General features: G+C 22.8%; 7 protein-coding genes across 12 annotated transcripts in view; 3 read left to right on the forward strand and 4 right to left on the reverse strand.

Annotated features, from left to right (window-relative positions):
- The window catches only part of LOC102676617, a 4,710-nt gene extending 4,001 nt beyond the window's left edge, over window positions 1-709 (reverse strand). For all 4 annotated transcript variants that reach the window (XM_006623725.2, XM_006623724.2, XM_006623723.2 and 1 more), the window contains exon 1: window positions 262-709. The gene's annotated coding sequence lies outside the window, so the exon portion shown is untranslated. The remainder of the gene's footprint in view (window positions 1-261) is intronic.
- Window positions 710-1,072: 363 nt separating this feature from the next.
- Window positions 1,073-4,141, forward strand: LOC102676394 (succinate--CoA ligase [ADP/GDP-forming] subunit alpha, mitochondrial). Of its 2 annotated transcripts, none has more exons than XM_006623720.2 (7): window positions 1,073-1,304; window positions 2,083-2,318; window positions 2,392-2,613; window positions 2,718-2,822; window positions 2,936-3,136; window positions 3,281-3,415; window positions 3,498-4,141. In XM_006623720.2, the coding sequence occupies exons 1-7, from the start codon at window positions 1,268-1,270 to the stop codon at window positions 3,582-3,584; spliced, it is 1,023 nt and encodes a 340-aa protein (XP_006623783.1). In that variant the 5' UTR covers window positions 1,073-1,267; the 3' UTR covers window positions 3,585-4,141. The 2 variants fall into 2 exon arrangements, with proteins under 2 accessions (XP_006623783.1, XP_006623784.1); XM_006623721.2 differs by having other exon boundaries at window positions 1,074-1,304; window positions 2,936-3,115.
- A 19-nt stretch (window positions 4,142-4,160) lies between these two features.
- LOC102676251 (UDP-N-acetylglucosamine transferase subunit ALG13 homolog) lies at window positions 4,161-4,972 on the reverse strand. The gene is made up of 2 exons (XM_006623719.2): window positions 4,779-4,972; window positions 4,161-4,626 (listed from the first exon to the last, which is right to left on the reverse strand). The coding sequence occupies exons 1-2, from the start codon at window positions 4,869-4,871 to the stop codon at window positions 4,207-4,209; spliced, it is 513 nt and encodes a 170-aa protein (XP_006623782.1). The 5' UTR covers window positions 4,872-4,972; the 3' UTR covers window positions 4,161-4,206.
- Window positions 4,973-5,095: 123 nt separating this feature from the next.
- On the forward strand, window positions 5,096-7,021 carry LOC102676019 (RNA 3'-terminal phosphate cyclase-like protein). 2 transcript variants are annotated; one of them, XM_006623718.2, is made up of 8 exons: window positions 5,096-5,506; window positions 5,613-5,852; window positions 5,930-6,096; window positions 6,174-6,243; window positions 6,313-6,348; window positions 6,420-6,570; window positions 6,687-6,791; window positions 6,873-7,021. In XM_006623718.2, exons 1-8 carry the CDS (start codon window positions 5,365-5,367, stop codon window positions 7,015-7,017), a joined length of 1,056 nt encoding a protein of 351 aa, XP_006623781.1. In that variant the 5' UTR covers window positions 5,096-5,364; the 3' UTR covers window positions 7,018-7,021. The 2 variants fall into 2 exon arrangements, with proteins under 2 accessions (XP_006623781.1, XP_006623780.1); XM_006623717.2 differs by having other exon boundaries at window positions 5,097-5,506; window positions 6,174-6,348.
- A 131-nt stretch (window positions 7,022-7,152) lies between these two features.
- Window positions 7,153-9,397, reverse strand: LOC102675794 (tRNA-specific adenosine deaminase 1). Its single transcript, XM_006623715.1, has 4 exons — window positions 9,200-9,397; window positions 8,254-9,100; window positions 7,886-8,137; window positions 7,153-7,467 (listed from the first exon to the last, which is right to left on the reverse strand). Exons 2-4 carry the CDS (start codon window positions 8,928-8,930, stop codon window positions 7,188-7,190), a joined length of 1,209 nt encoding a protein of 402 aa, XP_006623778.1. The 5' UTR covers window positions 8,931-9,100; window positions 9,200-9,397; the 3' UTR covers window positions 7,153-7,187.
- A 163-nt stretch (window positions 9,398-9,560) lies between these two features.
- On the reverse strand, window positions 9,561-10,473 carry LOC116186568 (2,5-diketo-D-gluconic acid reductase A-like). The gene is made up of 4 exons (XM_031514227.1): window positions 10,192-10,473; window positions 9,927-10,007; window positions 9,711-9,817; window positions 9,561-9,636 (listed from the first exon to the last, which is right to left on the reverse strand). Exons 1-3 carry the CDS (start codon window positions 10,250-10,252, stop codon window positions 9,756-9,758), a joined length of 204 nt encoding a protein of 67 aa, XP_031370087.1. The 5' UTR covers window positions 10,253-10,473; the 3' UTR covers window positions 9,561-9,636; window positions 9,711-9,755.
- Window positions 10,474-11,441: 968 nt separating this feature from the next.
- On the forward strand, window positions 11,442-13,306 carry LOC102675664 (trafficking protein particle complex subunit 12). The gene has a single exon (XM_006623714.1). The coding sequence runs from the start codon at window positions 11,616-11,618 to the stop codon at window positions 13,188-13,190; it is 1,575 nt and encodes a 524-aa protein (XP_006623777.1). The 5' UTR covers window positions 11,442-11,615; the 3' UTR covers window positions 13,191-13,306.
- The last annotated feature ends 5,279 nt before the right edge of the window (window positions 13,307-18,585 follow it).

Consider the following 18,585-nt stretch of genomic DNA (forward strand, 5'->3'; position numbering starts at 1 on the left):
TTCAATAAAATAATGTAAATATATAAATATATATATATATAATAAAAATATGTTTATATGAATAATATAATTAAATTTTATTATTTTATATTATGAATAATATAATTAAATTTTTATATTTAAAAAATAATTTTTTAAATTATGTTCGAAATTATATTTGAACTTTCCATATTTAAATAAAATTGTATTATTCGTTTCATGAAAATAATTGAAATAATATCTTAATGAAGAATGTAATATAAATTATAAAAGAGAGTGTACCTTGCAATTCCTTCGATGGTTTTGTAAAACGATAAGGCTCTCTTTACCACATCATTTTTATCAAGATATTTATTTTTTATATATCACTGTCATTTATGTCGTTGTATCTATGCACGTCAATATTAACTTTGTAATTAGATCACTTCGAATTTTAATAAACTATTTGATCCATATGAAAATTTGTGTATAATTAAATTCTTATGTCAGTAATAACAATAAAATCGAAAAAGGATTTATATAGACTTTCTTTCGGTAATCTACATTTGGCAACTATGATACCATCAATCGTAACTTTCATTAACTACGTTCGATTTTTGGTGACCTCTGTTGATTATGCAGCATGCTACCTTTCCTTATAAAATTGTTATCACATTCTTTACCAATTATTGTAATATAAATTTAAAATTTATATAAATAATATTAATTTTTTAAATGAATGTAATATTTATTATATAATATATTCGTTTTCCTATCGCACCATTTTAATTTTCATACTATATACTTTTATTCAATATGTATGGATATATTAAGTGATTCTAGTGTATTTTAAAGATATAAATAGGGATAAAGTTAACTTTCCTATATTTTTACTAATAAACGCGGAACTTGAGAAACTAGAGAAATTTTATGTAAATATTTCTAAAACTAAATTCTTAATTTAAAATTTTAATTTTAAAATTATAAATTTAATATTCTATAATACTAATAATAATTTTCATATTATAAAAATTGTTTCGATATATTTATAAACTTACAAAATTATTATTTATAATAATATTTTTGCATTGAAAAGAAATTATTCTGCATGATGAACCAATCATTTCAATGAACTATTCCTGTACTTGACAAGTAACAAATCTGGAGTATTAGATACATTCGAGATATACTTCATATATTTTCTTTCGAACTTGACCTCGCTAGTTCACCTAAGATAGTTCTCTTAATGGTGATTCTCTAATAATTCAATTTCGTTTATTGACCTCCTAAAGGAAACATCAATTAAAAAATGGCTGTAGCTGTTAGAACATTATCAAAATTTACAGGTAAGATAAGAATAATTATCTGTTATTTTTAATGATAATAGACCTTTATATATTTCGAAATAATTGAAACATGTTTGTAAAATATAAAAATTCACAGTTTTTTGTGTCATTATTCTATTATTTTTGATATTAATATTTGATAATTTTTTTTTATGTTAAAATTTTCATTATATAAGAATGTATATAGTCATTCATAATTTAATTTTTTTGACACTACATATATATTTTTAATTTATTCCTTAATTTAATTTCTACATTATTTTTTTTTAAGTATTAATAAAGTATTACATAATTCTATATTAAATTTTTATCTGATTCATGTATATGTAATATAATAATATAATATATTCTTTTTTCTAAAATTATATTTTATATAAACAATATTATTTTCTGATATCTATTGATTGTGATATTATATATAACTATCAAACATAATTTGCATATTATGTTAATTAATGTTATTATAATATGTCACTTTAAATGTCATATTAATCATTGAAGTCATTGGAAGATATTTAGTTAATGAACCTTGACCTAAAAGTTAAGACATTTGATATTGTCTCTATAAATAATATTCAATTAAAACAATGCTTAACTTTCTATCTCTATCCCATAAAATAACATATGTTTTCTTATATTTATATTAGAGAATATTATTAAAGAATATATATTTTATTATAAAACAAAAATTATTAATTATATTTTTCTTTAATCTTTTTTTAAGAAATTTTTTAGGAAAATATTTTTTTTAAATAAATCATTTTTTTTATTTTTTCAGTTAGAAAATGTGGTAATTTATTACGTACTCAAATAAGATTTAACTATGTAGATACTAGAAAAAACTTGAAAATTGATTCCAATACCAAAGTTATATGTCAAGGTTTCACTGGTAAACAGGGGACATTTCATTGTCAACAAGCCATTGAATATGGTACTAAAATAGTAGGTGGTGTTAATCCCAAAAAAGCTGGTACACAACATCTTGGAAAACCAGTTTATAAAAATGTAAAAGAGGTGAGCAAATAATTATTTAATTTTATATTTTATATTTAAAATTAAAAAATTATCAAATGTATTTTTATTTTAGGCAAAAGAAGCCACGGGTGCTACTGCATCTGTCATTTATGTTCCTCCTCCAAGTGCAGCTGCAGCTATTATGGAGGCAATAGATGCTGAAATGCCATTAATTGTATGTATTACTGAAGGTATTCCACAACATGATATGGTCAAAGTTAAAAGACGACTTTTGGAGCAAAATAAATCTCGTTTAGTTGGTCCAAATTGCCCAGGAATAATAGCTCCAGAACAGGTATTTAATATTTATTAATATTTAAAAAATTATAAAAAAACAAATTTTAGAATCAAGGCATATTATGTATATTCTTATATATTTTATAACAAATTATATCTCAGTGCAAAATAGGTATTATGCCAGGGCATATACATCAAAAAGGAAAAATTGGTATTGTATCAAGATCAGGAACATTAACATATGAAGCTGTGAATCAAACAACACTTGTAAGTAAATTTTTTTTCTTAGAATTTTATATTTTCCTCTTAAATAAAATTAAAAATTATATTTTTGAAAAAAATTTTTATAATAAAAAATTATAAAAAAATTTTATTTTAAGGCTGGTCTTGGACAAACACTTTGTATTGGAATTGGTGGTGATCCATTTCATGGAACAAATTTTATTGATTGCTTGGATGTATTCCTCAGGGATCCAGAATGTGATGGTATTATAATGATTGGTGAAATTGGTGGTAGTGCAGAGGAATCAGCAGCGGAATATCTCATTGAAAATAATACTGTTGGTTGTTCTTCTAAATCGGTACCCAACATCCTGTCCTAATTCATATTTTTTCCAGAAATTCCAATGTTCCTTATATTCCACAAGACATTCTCTATCCTTATAAGTATAATTAATTTGAATATTATTATTTATAAATATAATATATATCTATTGTAATTGTAGGGAAATAAAACAAAACCAGTAGTATCATTTATTGCCGGTATCACTGCTCCACCTGGCCGAAGAATGGGACATGCTGGAGCAATTATTTCAGGAGGAAAAGGAGGTGCACAAGACAAGATTAATGCACTTGAAAAAGTATTAATATACTATCTATCATAATTAAATTTTATCTATATATGTGTTATAATAAATATAAATGTTGTTTTATTTTATTTAGGCTGGTGTAATAGTTTCAAGGAGTCCTGCACAAATGGGAAATGAACTCTTGAAAGAAATGACACGCCTTGGTTTGATCTGTAATTAAGAACATATGCCATCTATAAATACACATTTGTAGTTTGCCTCATATGGATGTATCTTCGTACAATAAATTGAAAGTATAAACTATGCTAGGATCGTCTAAAAAACAAAACAATATAATGCATTAAAAATGTGCAACTTTATTAAATTGATAATGCAGTGATTATATTCATTGATGTGCAAACTAACTTATTTACTTTATTCCTAAAAAAAATCATGCAAAAAAATATGAACATTTATTGAAAAATTAAATTTATTTTACTACTGTACAGTATTTAGAAAATATTTTTAATGCTATAGCTTTTATTTTAACAATTAGCAACCATCCAAAGATCATATAAAAGATACCTAACAATAACTGCCACTATTCTTCGTTACCATTTTTCTTAACCAGAAATTATAAATTTTTCTATGCTATTACACTATAATTTTAAGAAACAGTTATTTAAGCAATTCTTACTATATTGTTGTAAATTATATTAAAAGTATATCTGTTATAACTATAAAACTGTTATATATCTATATTGTAAAACATTAAAATCTTAAATATATTGAATGAAATCAATTAGTTTTTTAATAATTTTTTAAATTTTATTTATTATAAATAAAAGATAACAAATATTTTTTTAGAATGAAAATCCCATTATTTTATCTATAAGTTTAGCAATATGTTTACTTTTATAATTAACAAATGGTTTTAATTCAGCAAAATTCATAGTTTGTATAGTATCTAATAAAGTTTCACAAGTACAATAATATAAATGCTTATTCTTGTGGAGTTCTTCAGCTAACTCTAATTGATGATTGTCCATCAAACTTTGATTTGCAACTACAATTAAATTTTTTTTACTTTCTGAAGCATCTAAGATACTTCCTGCTCCTGCATGACTTATAATTAAATCAGTATTTTCTATATATTTAGTTATATTTGCATTTAAATTGAAATATTCAATATTAATAAAACCACAACGGGGAATACAGTTTGGTATAAATAATGTTTTACCAATTTGTAAAATAATTTCATTATATCCCTTTGATGATAAGATCTAAAATAATAAATTTTATAATTTATTATTAATTTAATATCTTAATATATTAATTTTATAATATATATTTAAAACATCTCTTTAAAATAATGTTTAAATATTTTTAAAGAAATAATAATAATAAGATTTTTTAAAAACTTGTATTTTTTTACCTCTAAAACTTCTGAACTAAGAACTGTCTTAATTAATTCATCAAATTTCGTAGTGCCAACAGTAACAAATATTTTTTTCTTTATTAATGTCATTTTAAATATTTAGAAATAATAAAACTTAACACATTAATTAAAATAAATTATTAAACATATTATTGACATATTATTTTATATTATTGTTTATAAAACATAAACAACATATTGAAATTTAGCAAAAATATTTTGTCAAAGTTTATTCGATCTATATAAAGTTATCAAATATAAAATATAACTACTACTAACATCGAGAATATATAATAGTCGTGATATCTTCTTATTTTCGTCAATTTAAGAAAATGAGAAGAATGAATAGAAAAATAATGATACTAAGCTGTTATTATCGCATTATCGTTATTGCATTATATATGCATTATTCCCCCACTTATTAGAGCGTTTTTTATAGTTCTCCCACACTGCTACTCTCAAACATCATGAGCAGCCATTTTGTTTAAATATTTAAATAACAGTTCTTAAAAGCAACATTAATGTCATCATATAATTCCAATACATTATTTTGTTTATTTTGTTACTGCAAATTTGATAAAGTATGCCAGCTAAAACAAAAAATAACGTTTTAATATATGAAGGTTGTAATTATTTACGATATCGTTTATTATTATCAACATTATCAGGTAAACCTGTACGAATTACAAATATTCGAATTAAAGATGACAATCCAGGACTTAAAGGTTAGTTTAAACATATCTTTCAAAAAATATCCAAAAATTAAAATAGATTTGTTTATTAATATTAATATTTATATGTAATTTATATATGCACACGTTTATATTTTAGAGTATGAAGTCAATTTTATTCGTTTATTGGATAAAATTACAAACGGATCAAGAATAGAATTAAATGAAACAGGAACTAATTTGTACTATAATCCTGGATTATTGTATGGTGGTGAATTTGAGCATGATTGTAATATACAACGAGGTATTGGTTATTATTTAGAAGGAATTATGATATTAGCTCCATTTTGTAAAAATACTGTAAATGTAAAACTTAAAGGAATTACAAATAATACAATAGGTAAATAATATTTTTTGAACTTTTAATTTCAGAATATTAACAGTGTATTAATATAATTGTATGATTTAATTTTTAAGATCCATCTGTAGATAGAATTAAAGCATCTGCTATACCTATATTAAAAAAATTTATATCAGGTGATAATGAAATTATCTTTACTATTAATAAAAGAGGAGCTGCACCTTTAGGTGGTGGAGAAATTAAATTTAAATGTCCTATTAGTCGTAATCTTAAAAGTATTCAAGTTAGTAATTATAAATGTAAATTACATTTCTTCATTAGAATATTTATAATTTAAAAACAATAAAAATACATTTATAGCTTCAAAATAGTGGAATGGTAAAAAGAATAAGAGGTACTGCATGTAGTATACGTGTATCTCCTGCTATTGGTAATAGAATTGTCGAGTCTGTTAAATGTGTATTATTAAAATTTTTACCAGATGTCTATATTTATACAGATCATTGTAAAGGTGCTTCAAGTGGAAAATCACCAGGTATACATATAAAATTTTTTCTAATTTATATTTTTTAAATTAAATATTTCAAATGCTTATAAATATAATAGGTTTTGGAGTGAGTTTATCAGCTGAAACAACTTCTGAAGTTGTTTTTGGCGGAGAAGCATTTTCACCTCTAATGTCAACAGGTTCTTTACCATGTGTACCAGAAGATATTGGTAAAGAAGCAGCTATGAAATTAATTGATGAAATTTATAGGTAAAGAAAATAACTAATAAAATAATATTTTTACATTATATATATTTTTATATTAAAAAATATATAAATTAATTAATTAATTAAAGAAGCTATTACATAAATTTATATGATTGTAGAAATGGTTGTGTAGATTCACCTTTTCAAGCTATGACTGCAATGTTTATGGCATTGGGTAAGAAAGATGTTTCTAAAATTGTAACAGGTCCTTTAACACCATCAATGTAAGTAGTTATTTTATAAACGAATTTATCTTAAAAAGAAAAAATATATTATAAAGCTAATGCATAATATTATTCCCACAGGATACAATTTTTAAGGGATTTAAAAGACTTTTTTGGAGTCATCTTTAAAATTGAACCATTTAAAGAAGATGATGAAATATTAGAACAAGTTGTTTTAACTTGCATAGGTGTAGGATACACTAATATAAGTAAACGTACTTTGTAAAATATTGTACTTATTTTTTTGTTATGTATCAATTGTATAATTGAAATTTATAAATCATATAAATATATATATATTTGTGTATAAATTTTATATAATATTTTTATATAATTTTATTAATTTTACATTAAATTATATGTTAATTTTTTTATTTATACAAAATTTAAAATATTTTATAATACAAATGTTTGTAACTGAATTGGTTTAGAAGGCCAATCACGAAAAAATTCTGATTTTAATGTATTCCATAAACTTTGATAATTTTTAGACCATTTTTTACAATCTAAATAAGTAATTTTTTTAGGATGTCTTATATTACAATCAGAATGTTGATATTTATCACAAGTTCGTAAAAAAGTTTCAAAAAGTGCGCGTCTGCTTATGAGTAAATTGCTACCCTTTTTTTTTTTCGTAGCTCCTTGTTTTCTACCTTCAACTGCTATTTCAGTATCACTAAAAATAAAAAATTATTAAAACTATTTTAATATTAATGTTAATTTAAAAAGTAAAAAGAGATAAATAAGATGCTAATATATTATTATATATTTATGAGACACTTATAGAAGATCTATTCTAAAGATTAAAATAAAACACAAAAGTTAATATACAAAGTATCAATAGCTAAGACTTAAATTATTTTTTTTTATTATTTATTTATATAGTATTTATTTTATAAGCAATTTAAGTTTGAATTAGATAAAATATTTTGTTATGAAACTTAAATTGCTTATAATTTAATAATAAGCCTCGACTGATATTTTTATTATATCAATTAAAAAAATATTTTTGTATTTATTTTGCTCTCTAGAATCTATTATTCAATAAAAATATTACAAATATATTAATATCCTGTATAAATACTAAAAATTACCGATTTCTTACAGCACACCATATTATACTAGATGGACATGGATTTTTTCTTTCAGAATTCTTTTGCTGTTTAAAAAAAAGTTTACTTTGTATAATTTTTAATTTGTATATTTCTGAATTGAATCGTTTATACAATCCACGTTCCATTGCTTCCAGAGAAAAAGGAGAATTACCTCCCACTACAATAGTTTCCAATTTTATTGGAGGTATCAGTATTGATAAAAATGACCCTTGTATTCCAAGTAAATTCCATCTAAAATCAATATATAAAAAATTATTATATTTCTATATTATTCCAAATTTATTATTCCAAAATTATCATATATTATACATTCAAAATAAATTATAATTTTATATAATTTTATTTACTTTGCTATTTTATCTGAACAAGACAAACTAAGAGTAGGATTTCCTCGTCCCGGTTTAGTTCGTAATGGTCCAACTACATGATAATTTACTCCAGGTAAATGAGGATCTTGATATTTTTCAGATTTAACACATTTTGCACCTGTTCTATATATATCTTTAATTGTTTGTTTTTTTTTTTCATTGATATTAGATTTTATTTCTATTTCGATATTATGATTATATTTCTTAATTTTTATTGGAGGTGCATTATCTTCTTCTTTTAAAAATATAGAGCAATCTCCACAAGGAGTTTGACTTGTAAAAAAATGAAATGATATGCCATCATTTATCTTAATCTTTTTTTTATCATCTATTATAAAGACATTATTTTTAATACCACTAAGTAAAAAATCGATTTGTTCATATAAATATCTTAAGAAGGCACGTCTAACAAGAATTTCTGCATGTGAATCATTTAATCTACATCCTTCTTCATATAATTTTGTATTCATTAAATCTATTTTTCCTAAGCATTTTGTTCCTGTAGCAAGAGCTACTAGGGAAAGTGTACCATCCTTTTTTAATAATACTATACCTGATAATACAGTCCATTCTTTCTGTGATGGTTTACCATTCTTACCAAGTTTATTGTATTTTTCTAAACAAAGTTGTGCAACCTTATCTGCAAAATCTTCCATATTTTTTATTTTATTTATTTTTCAATTGATTTAACACACATTAGAAGAATCCCAAGCATATTTGACTTGAAATAAAGAAAATAAAATATTCATGCTCTCTTCATCAATTAAAAAATCTAATTGAATATTATCTTTTATATGTTCTTTATTTATAGCTTTAGGAATAACACCTATAATAATATTATATTATATTATATTATATTATATTATATTATATTATATTAAATAATATGTATTAGAAATAAAAAAAAAAAAGATAAATTATTTACCAATTCCTTGTTGTAAAGCCCAATTTAATAATAATCTCGTTGATAATACATTAAGTTGGGAAGCTATTTTTAACACAATTGGATTTCTTAAAAGATTAATATTGCCACTAGTTCCTAAAGAGGAATATGCTTATATATGAATTCTTTTTTCATTGCAATATTTTATTAATTCTTCTTGACAATAATATGGAATTCAACCTATGGTAAAAATTTTAATAAATATAAAAACAATAATGAATAATAAAATAATGAATGTAGATTAACTATAAATGCAATTAATTTACTTGATTAACTGTTGGTAGTATATCTTTACAATTTTGTAATAATTCTTGTAGATATTTAATTGTAAAATTAGATACACCTATAATATTGAATGCTTTCAAAAATTTCTGCACACATTGTTCTATTCTCTTTGGATTTCCATTTACACTTGGTGCTATTATTTAAATGAATATATTTACAATTATATTAATCATATATATTTATCAAATATATTTATCAATACTTACTTAAGCTTAGTTGTAATAAAAATATCACTTCTTTGAAGATTATATTTTTATAATAAATTTTTTAAAGCATAGCCAATGTCTTCTTCATTTCGATATCCTATAGCTGTATCTACAATATAATATATAAAAAAATGATAGATTTCTATTATATAACAAAAATTAATATATATTCTTTTACGAATATATTAATAATTCACTTATACATATTTACTATATATCAATAGAACGAAAACCAACATTTAAACTTTCATCCACTACTTCATATACTAATTCTTTTCCTTGAATTTTATATGTTCTAACTAAAATAAAAATTTAATATTTTATTATAATAAATTACATTTTTTGAAAAGTATTTTTATTATTATTTTAATATTTTTTTTGATGTATTATTATATTATTATATTAATATGCATAGCATAACTTAAAGATTAATTTAAAATAATATGTATACATTATAAATTTATTATATTTTAATAAACTCACATCCAATTAGAGGCATATCATAACCATTTGAAAGACAAACATTTGTCACAATGTTGGTCATAATATTATTATTAATTTATTTTGTAATTTATTTAATATTTTATATCTGTATATTATTTATCAATATATTATTCTATATATAATATCTATATTTATATATATATTTATATAATACGCATAAATATAATAATATCATTATTTTTTTACAATGTTATTATTACAATGTCTTTCATAAAAAATATTAATTAAAAAGAAATTATGATTAAACTTTATTTTAGGATACCAAAAATTGGTATGTTGACTTTTTTTGTATTTTAATAATTTTTGATTATTTTATCCAAAAAATAATTTTAAGTTTAGGAATCTATTAGTTTAAAAATTATTATTCATATAAAATTAATGATTTTAATCATATCTGATAACTTAATGATACTAATTATTATTATCATATTAATTAATATTAATTAATTTGTATTTATTTATATTATTATACACCAGTTTATTCAATGAGCGGAATTATTTGTATGTAGATGACGATCATATAGATCCATTAAATAATATCTTTAATGTGTTCATAGGATGATTTTTTGCAATCGCTAATATTGCCAATAATTATTATTTTGATAAATTATTTTTATTTCAATATCGAATCATTCATATCAAATGAACAATCGTTGCAACTATATATATATACGTCATTATATACATATATCATACGGACAAATCATAAAACAAAACAGGCATTATTACAGGCATTTGTACAACCAAATGTGATTTATTATGCTTAAATCACTTTTATGCGAATAGCGATTCCGCTTATTGTGTATGAATTATGATCAAATCAACATAGTATCTTAGTAATTTATTAATCTTCATATTATATTATATTTTTATATATTATTATTAATCTTAGTAACCTATTAAATACGTTTAAAATTATTAACTTTATATAGGAATAACTTTTCAACGAATAGTTTTCTAAAATTTTTGGATTATTTTTGAACTATTCATTAAAAACTATAATATAAATATAAAGATATAAAAGAAGATACAAAAAAATTTTAATCTTTTATCATCTTTTATCCCAAAATAAAGTTTTACTAAATTATTTCTATTATAATATTTAATTAATTTTATTTTATAATTGAATACATACAATTATAATTTATATAATAATTTTATTAATTATATATAGTATATAAAGTTAGCACATAGTTAATACAAAGTTAATAGTGATAATACTTAGTACTGCGATCTATATTACATTGTATGTATTTTATATATTTTGTTCATGACAAAATATTTCAATCTGATTTTGACAGTTAATGTTTAAGCTTTTTTTCACATTTTGATATTTATAAAATTTTATAAACCATATAATTATAAATGTATATAAATCAAGTAAAAATAAAATAAAATATAGAATGGCTGAAGAAAATGAATCTTCGACACGACAAAAATCCGAAAATACTGGAGAGGTTATAAAAGAAATAGAGGCTGATATTAGCCGCTATTTTGAAAATGCATCTCGCACAATTTTTGACGAGATTGTGTCACCTAAAAAAGAAGACTTTTTCAATATACGAAGAACTTCTGAAAGTAGAATTCCAGATTTTGAATTACTCACAGATCAGTCAAATGAATTTTTAAAAAGCAATTCATTACTCGATAATGAACGATTCGATCACAGTGGCACAAATGATGTACACAGAGATGTATGGATACCTTCTGAACAAACAAGAAAAATTCTAAGAAGTATTGCTACATCAACTGCTGGGACTAATTCTCTTGATAGAGAGAATTTGACAATGCCAGGTCTTGCAGTACAAGGAGATATGCCAAATTTAATAAAAAGTACTGCTGTGCGATTTCTAGATGAAGATGAAAATATACAAAGGCATGTACTTACTGCTTCTGATGTAACTCAAGATGAACGTGGTTTAAGGACATTAATACAAGCTGGTTGTTACAAAGCGGCAATAAATTTATCAGGAAGATTATTAGCAGTATATGCTCAAGGATTTGGCAAAATAAATCAACCTAGTAAACATTCTCCACATTCTTTACAACTATGGTATACAAGGCTAGCTCTTTTGACTAAACTTAAGCAAATTGATATTTTAGAAAATGAATCAAAACCATTTGGTAATTTAGATAAACCAGACATGTATTTTACATTTTATCCTGAACTTTATGGTACTAGACCAGGTTCTATGGCTTCTTTTTCTTTTAGATTACTTTTAGCTGAAATTCCAATGTATTGTGGTAAAGCAAAACAAGCATTGGATAATCTTTTTAAACTTCTGTCAATAGTGAATCAAATTATAACTAATTTTAATGCTGGATTTAATGGAGATGGATCCCATATTAAAATCAATTGCGCAGAACAAGAAGATGCTATACGATTATGGAAAGCCAGAAGATCTAGAATTCTTATATCTGTTACTAACTGTGCAGTTAGCATGAAAAATTATGTATTAAGCATAAATATTTTAGAAAAACTTTGTGAATCTGCAGATTGGACATCTGAACAAATGGATGCATTAAAAGCTAGTATAGGTAGATTACATCTATTTTTGGGAGATGTTTCAGCAGCAGAAAAATTTCTAATTAATTTACACAAAAAAGATAATAGTCTAACTGTTCGAGAATTAACAGATAGAGGATTATTAGCAGTAGCTCATAATTCTTTTCAAGAAGCATATAAATGTTTTCAAGCAGCAGAAGCATTGGATCCATCAAATATCGCATTAATTAATAATATGGCTGTTTGTCTTTTATATACAGGCCAGTTAAAAGCTGCAGTTCATTTATATGAAAGCATGATAACAAGAAATCCTGTAAAAAGTTTACAAGAACCCATATTGTTAAATATATGTACATCATATGAATTACATACTATTCATTGTAAACAACCGAAATTACATTTGCTAAATCAATTAAACAGATATAAAGGAGATTCTGTAGATATACAATGCCTGAAACTTCCTTTAAATTAAAATTATTTTGTTTATCTATAATATATAATCAGGCTAGAAATAAAATTTTTAATTTTTTATTTAATTATGAAAATGTATAAATTTTAATAATAAAATAAAAATTGATTTCAATTGTATTCTTAAAAATTTAATATTAGTTAATTTTTATTTTTTATTATCATTTATTATTTTCTTTCGATGAATTAATTTATAAAATTATAAAATTTATCAAATTGAATTTCTATGATTTAATTTTCAATTATAGATGAAAAATTTATTATTCTATTGATATTTGTGAATAAAATATGTAAAAATGTCATTCTATATATTGTCTACTATATTTCGGAATAAATATATTCAAAATATTTGTGAATAAATATATATATTTTAAACATGAATTTATATTCAATTTAAATTATATACGAAATGCATTTACATCAAATTTGATTTTATAAGAAAAAGATAATATTATATGATATAATTGAAATATTACTTTTTATTTATTTATTTTCTAAACCTAATGACAAGCAATTTTTTTAGAATTAGAATATAATTTTTCAGATTCAGCATACGTAAAATTCTATTCCCAAACATGAAAACTTAATTGATATATTTTATATTGAATTTATATACTAGTTTTGTAACATCTATTTTTTGCATAAACAGATCAAATTTGTAGAAAAAATGTGAATTACAATTAATTTTCTTTTATATTATTCTATATATAAAATATTCCAAAAATGTGGAAATTGGAATTTGTTATTGGTCAATAATTCTTCTACATTATTAAGAAAAATACATCGTATCAAGAAACGCTGAAAATTATAGAATATCTTATTTATTTAGTTTTGTCACGAAGTATGTACATAATACAGTGTAATATTATAAAAAGTTATAGTATATATAATAAAATGACCAAAAATTGTAGCAAATATGCTATATTTTTTTTCTTCTTTTAATTAAAAATAAATTACTAAATGTTCCAAATAAATTTTTATGTATTTTATATTTGTTATTATGTTTATATAACATTTACTACTTATTTATAATTTTTTCAGAAGTAAGTTTTGTTAAAGTTTAAAAATTTAGATTCGCTGAATAATATTTTAAAAAATTCTTTTTCTAAACATTTTGCATTTTACCGATAACAACAAATAAAATTGAATAGAAAGAGATAGAGAGGATAAAGAAGAAAAAGGAATGAGAATCAAAATAGAAAGTTTAAAAGAGCTTGCATATCGGCGAAGCAATAGTAACACAAAAATTGTTTTATTTTTATTAATAAAAATATTATTATTATTATATTAATAAGATTTTTTTTATTAAAATGAGATCAAATACAATGTTGTAATTTGTTTCATACTTATTTAATTAATAAAAAATTATACATATGTGTATATATGTATGTACATATAATACATTAATCTTTTGAAATTAAATTAAGAATGTTCGATACAACTTAACAAATTAAAAAAATTAGATCAAAATTTTTTGAAATAACATGAAATATGTAAGGATTTTATAACGGTTTATAATGCCAGATATAACATTAAAATTTTAACAATAATTCCATAGATTAATTGATTAATCCCTACAATTTTTTACAAAATATATTCATAAAATAATTTAAAATATAATTTTTTAAAACTAATTTAAAATTCGCACACAAATGTTGAAGCAATAAGTATATCATTAATTTAATTTATTATTAAAAGTTAAACTAGCCAATAATTTTATTATAATTTTATTAACTACATTACTTTATTAAATATATTAATTCGCATGTTGCTAATCATATTACAATTATCACATGTAAATTGAATTTCAACATATTATTTCTTTAAATCACTTCATATTTGTTATAGAAAATATCATAAATTCTGTTAATTGATTAAAGCGATACTGAACAATAAATAGGTAAAAAATATTTTATTTGAAAATAATCAATTTAATTTAATTAGATAACTAGTTGTTACTATTCAATAGCTATAAAATTTTTAATAAACAGATTCTCTAAATTATTTTATCTTATCAACAATCATGAACGTAAAAAAAAAACAGTAAGTAAGAAAAAAAATTCACAAATCCAATCAACCAATTTTTATGATAATATTTTAAGAAAATCCTTCAAGTATATTAATAAAATTTTTATGAACAAAAAATTGAAAATAAAAATCTTTCGTCGTTGCATTAGTATTAATATTTTATTGATATGAAGATCATAAAAATCTCAATTAATTCTTTTCTTTTGATTCTTCCTTTCTAATTCTTTCTAATCTTTCTATATTTCTAATTTTTTAATAAAATTTGAAATATATTATAAAGGATTTTATTTTGAACAATTTTTTGCTTTATAATATAATAATTAGCGATCAATTTTAGTTTTTTGCAAGAAACTTTCAATACATTATATTAAATTTTTCCTATGTATCACAACTTCTCAATTGTTTGCATAAACGTATAATAAATATCATTATATTTAATTTTTTTCCGTGCCATTTATGCTACGGAATCCGGATCCGAAATGCGAAAATAAAATATAAAACAACTTTTGATCGAAATTAATTTGAACAAACAACAATGACTGAAGTTAATTTTCTCATTGTATATTATCTATATAAAAAATCTTAGAAAAGATTCCATTCAAATCCATAAGGAAGTAAATTTTCGATAAATTTCTTTATTATACATACATATTTGTATATCGTTATCAGTCGTCCCAAGAGACAATTACATAATATAATGCATATAAATAATCGTGAATGCTCATGTAAGTAGAATTCAATATAACTTTTTGTGAATAAATCAAAAATTAAAACCGATCTCTAATTATGTATAAAAATATATATATTTGAAAAAATTGTTTAAAATAAAATTTTTTATAACGTATTTTGAAGACAAGTTGATCTAAATTTTTAAAGGAAATCATTATCGTATCATTCGTTTACATGTTGAAGGAAAGTATTCTCCCTCCTCCCATGGTAGAGATAAATGATTAATAATTAACAGATAAATCCTTACGAATAATTTTTATTATAGTATTTGATTTTAATCGATCATTTCTTTTATTTTAGATTACGATTCCGTTATAATATATTCAAATGAATATATAGAAATTTAATTATTATACTATTATATCTAAATATTATTATTATATTTAAATAGATAGTTAATATTTGACATGTTAAGGTATAAGGAGTATAGAACAAAAAATGTAACAGTGATGTCAAAGTAAAATAGCCTTTATTACATCGTGAAACGAGGACAATTTAATGAACGTTCAACAATTGCTAGAATTCTCTCTTTCTTTCGTCCTTTCAAACACACAGACATACACATTCTTTCACTATTCTATCATTCTCCTTTCATGCGCATCATTCAATCATTTACACTTTATCTCACATCTTTTTTCTTTTTTTCGTTTCTTTACCTTTATTTGTTTTCACACTGACATAATTAACATGCTCGTAATGTTTTTCGAGAATAATGCATTACAGGACACATACTTTGTCATATCAAACAACCTCGTTCGTATTTATGTATACGCATAATTAATCCTCATATCCTGTCTCTTTCGTCCATTCATTTTTCTTCATAGTTTAAGGATTCTTGATGATTCTAACATTATTTTGTCTTGTTATTCTCTGTTTCTTTCTTTCATGTTGCTTATCATTTTTTTCTATTAGATAATAAATCAATAGCATACACCATTCAGATCGATTCCAAAACTGCACTCTCTCTCCCTGCAGAAAAAAGGCACGAACTGGCGGAAAAGTCGGCCTAACTGTATAATATTTTCATTTTATTTATTATGGATGGAACTTCGTCACAATACATTATTTTTAATTTCATTTCTTTTCTCTGCTGCTTCTTTCCGCAGTGTGTAACAGATTCGGCTCCGCTTTTATTTCAGCCGAATTCATCGATTCGTGCTTTGAAAGTTCGCCGCGTAGTGCGCGCAGTGTTCGATCCTTTTGACGATTCATTTCTCTTCATCCTTCATATATTCAAATACATATATTTTCAACTCTTTTTTCTTTTTCTTTAAAATTGTTTCTCTATTTTAAATGCCCATTATCAACGATCAAACTTTTAAAAGAAGATCGCTTTATTTAGAATAATATATTTTTTTAATATTAATTAGCGATTTAATTATAAGATATACTCCTTCTCCAAAAAGTGACTATCATGTAAAAATTGATTTTAAATTAAATAATTATTTTGTATTAAATGTACTTATTGTTTTTGTGATATATTGTAACATAAACTATTATGAAAATAAATAATTCGAAATTAAAATAATTATAATTTTTTCAATTTTTAAAATTTCATTATAACTTAAAATTCAAATATTATAGCACAATTATATTTTAAACTGTTTTGCAACCGCTCGCTTCAATAATATGAGATCATTTCACCCGGAGAAGGCACTGCATCCACTACGCAGCTGGAACCTCGGGTTTTTTTTTATTATTTTTCCCCAACATTTTCTCTAGTATCTATCGTATTATTACGTTTCACTGTTATTCACAGTACATTCGCATCGCTATTTGTGGCGACTAAATGTAAACTTACGAATGTATTATCTATATACATACACGCTATAACGTGTATACACATATACGCATCATACACATTCTTTGTATCCATGTGCGTATATGTGCAGGCTTGCATTTAGTTTTATTCTTTTTTCCACACTTACGATTTTTATATATATATATATATACTATTGTATTAATGCTTATGCTCTCTAATCTCTAAAAAGAAACGGTATTATTATTGTCCTGCCGTATTTTTTCCGAGTATTTCTTGGTGTACATACATACAATACACGCACACACGCACGATTCTGATGCTTATGTAACGTAGTTATGGAAAGCTCGATAGCATAACCACCAGTGTTCGTCGAGTATAGTTTAAAGCGAACATTTTATTATTCCCGCGCGCTTTTTGTATAAAAAAAAATCACAAAACATTCTTATGAAATTCATAGAACACCTTTGTCACGAATAGAATACACATTTTTACTGATATTAAAGTGTTCTTTATATTATAATTATACGAAGAATCTCTATTGTATTTATGTTAGTTTATGGCACTATTTACTCATTCTATTTATTGTCCATGATAGAGAAAACAAATGATCAATAGATAGGGGAAGCATCGCGGGAATAACGTTACTTTCGACGAGAGAATTCTTTTCGAGATCGAATTATTGAATTTATGTTATTTCGGTAACTAGGCAAGCTCGGTCGTTCACGGAAGGCATCGTACGGTGCTCATTTTTTTAAATCGTTGCATCAACAATTATTAACAATTTTTTTTTCTTGTATTTATCTCTTCGCTTTCTCATTTCGTTTCATGTTTCATGTTTATACGAGTATTTCTTTTTTTTTTTTTTTTTTTTTTTTTTTTT

The sequence above is a fragment of the Apis dorsata genome, unplaced genomic scaffold (assembly GCF_000469605.1).
Source record: "Apis dorsata unplaced genomic scaffold, Apis dorsata 1.3 scaffold_935, whole genome shotgun sequence".
Lineage (NCBI taxonomy): Eukaryota > Metazoa > Arthropoda > Insecta > Hymenoptera > Apidae > Apis > Apis dorsata.

Coding starts and splice junctions, on each gene's coding strand:
- LOC102676394 (XM_006623720.2), top strand. CDS start 1,268: ATGGCTGTAGCTGTTAGAACATTATCAAAATTTACAG. Junction 2,614..2,717: donor GAATAATAGCTCCAGAACAG/GTATTTAATATT, acceptor ATTATATCTCAG/TGCAAAATAGGTATTATGCC. Junction 3,137..3,280: donor TTGGTTGTTCTTCTAAATCG/GTACCCAACATC, acceptor TTGTAATTGTAG/GGAAATAAAACAAAACCAGT.
- LOC102676251 (XM_006623719.2), bottom strand. CDS start 4,871: ATGACATTAATAAAGAAAAAAATATTTGTTACTGTTGGCACTACGAAA. Junction 4,627..4,778: donor TTAGTTCAGAAGTTTTAGAG/GTAAAAAAATAC, acceptor TTATTATTTTAG/ATCTTATCATCAAAGGGATA.
- LOC102676019 (XM_006623717.2), top strand. CDS start 5,365: ATGCCAGCTAAAACAAAAAATAACGTTTTAATATATGAAGGTTGTAAT. Junction 6,097..6,173: donor GTAATCTTAAAAGTATTCAA/GTTAGTAATTAT, acceptor ATACATTTATAG/CTTCAAAATAGTGGAATGGT. Junction 6,571..6,686: donor TTAATTGATGAAATTTATAG/GTAAAGAAAATA, acceptor ATATGATTGTAG/AAATGGTTGTGTAGATTCAC.
- LOC102675794 (XM_006623715.1), bottom strand. CDS start 8,930: ATGGAAGATTTTGCAGATAAGGTTGCACAACTTTGTTTAGAAAAATAC. Junction 8,138..8,253: donor TGTTCAGATAAAATAGCAAA/GTAAATAAAATT, acceptor TATTGATTTTAG/ATGGAATTTACTTGGAATAC. Junction 7,468..7,885: donor TGGTGTGCTGTAAGAAATCG/GTAATTTTTAGT, acceptor TTTTATTTTTAG/TGATACTGAAATAGCAGTTG.
- LOC116186568 (XM_031514227.1), bottom strand. CDS start 10,252: ATGACCAACATTGTGACAAATGTTTGTCTTTCAAATGGTTATGATATG. Junction 10,008..10,191: donor TGATATGCCTCTAATTGGAT/GTGAGTTTATTA, acceptor TTTTTATTTTAG/TTAGAACATATAAAATTCAA. Junction 9,818..9,926: donor TGTTGGTTTTCGTTCTATTG/ATATATAGTAAA, acceptor ATTATATTGTAG/ATACAGCTATAGGATATCGA.
- LOC102675664 (XM_006623714.1), top strand. CDS start 11,616: ATGGCTGAAGAAAATGAATCTTCGACACGACAAAAATCCGAAAATACT.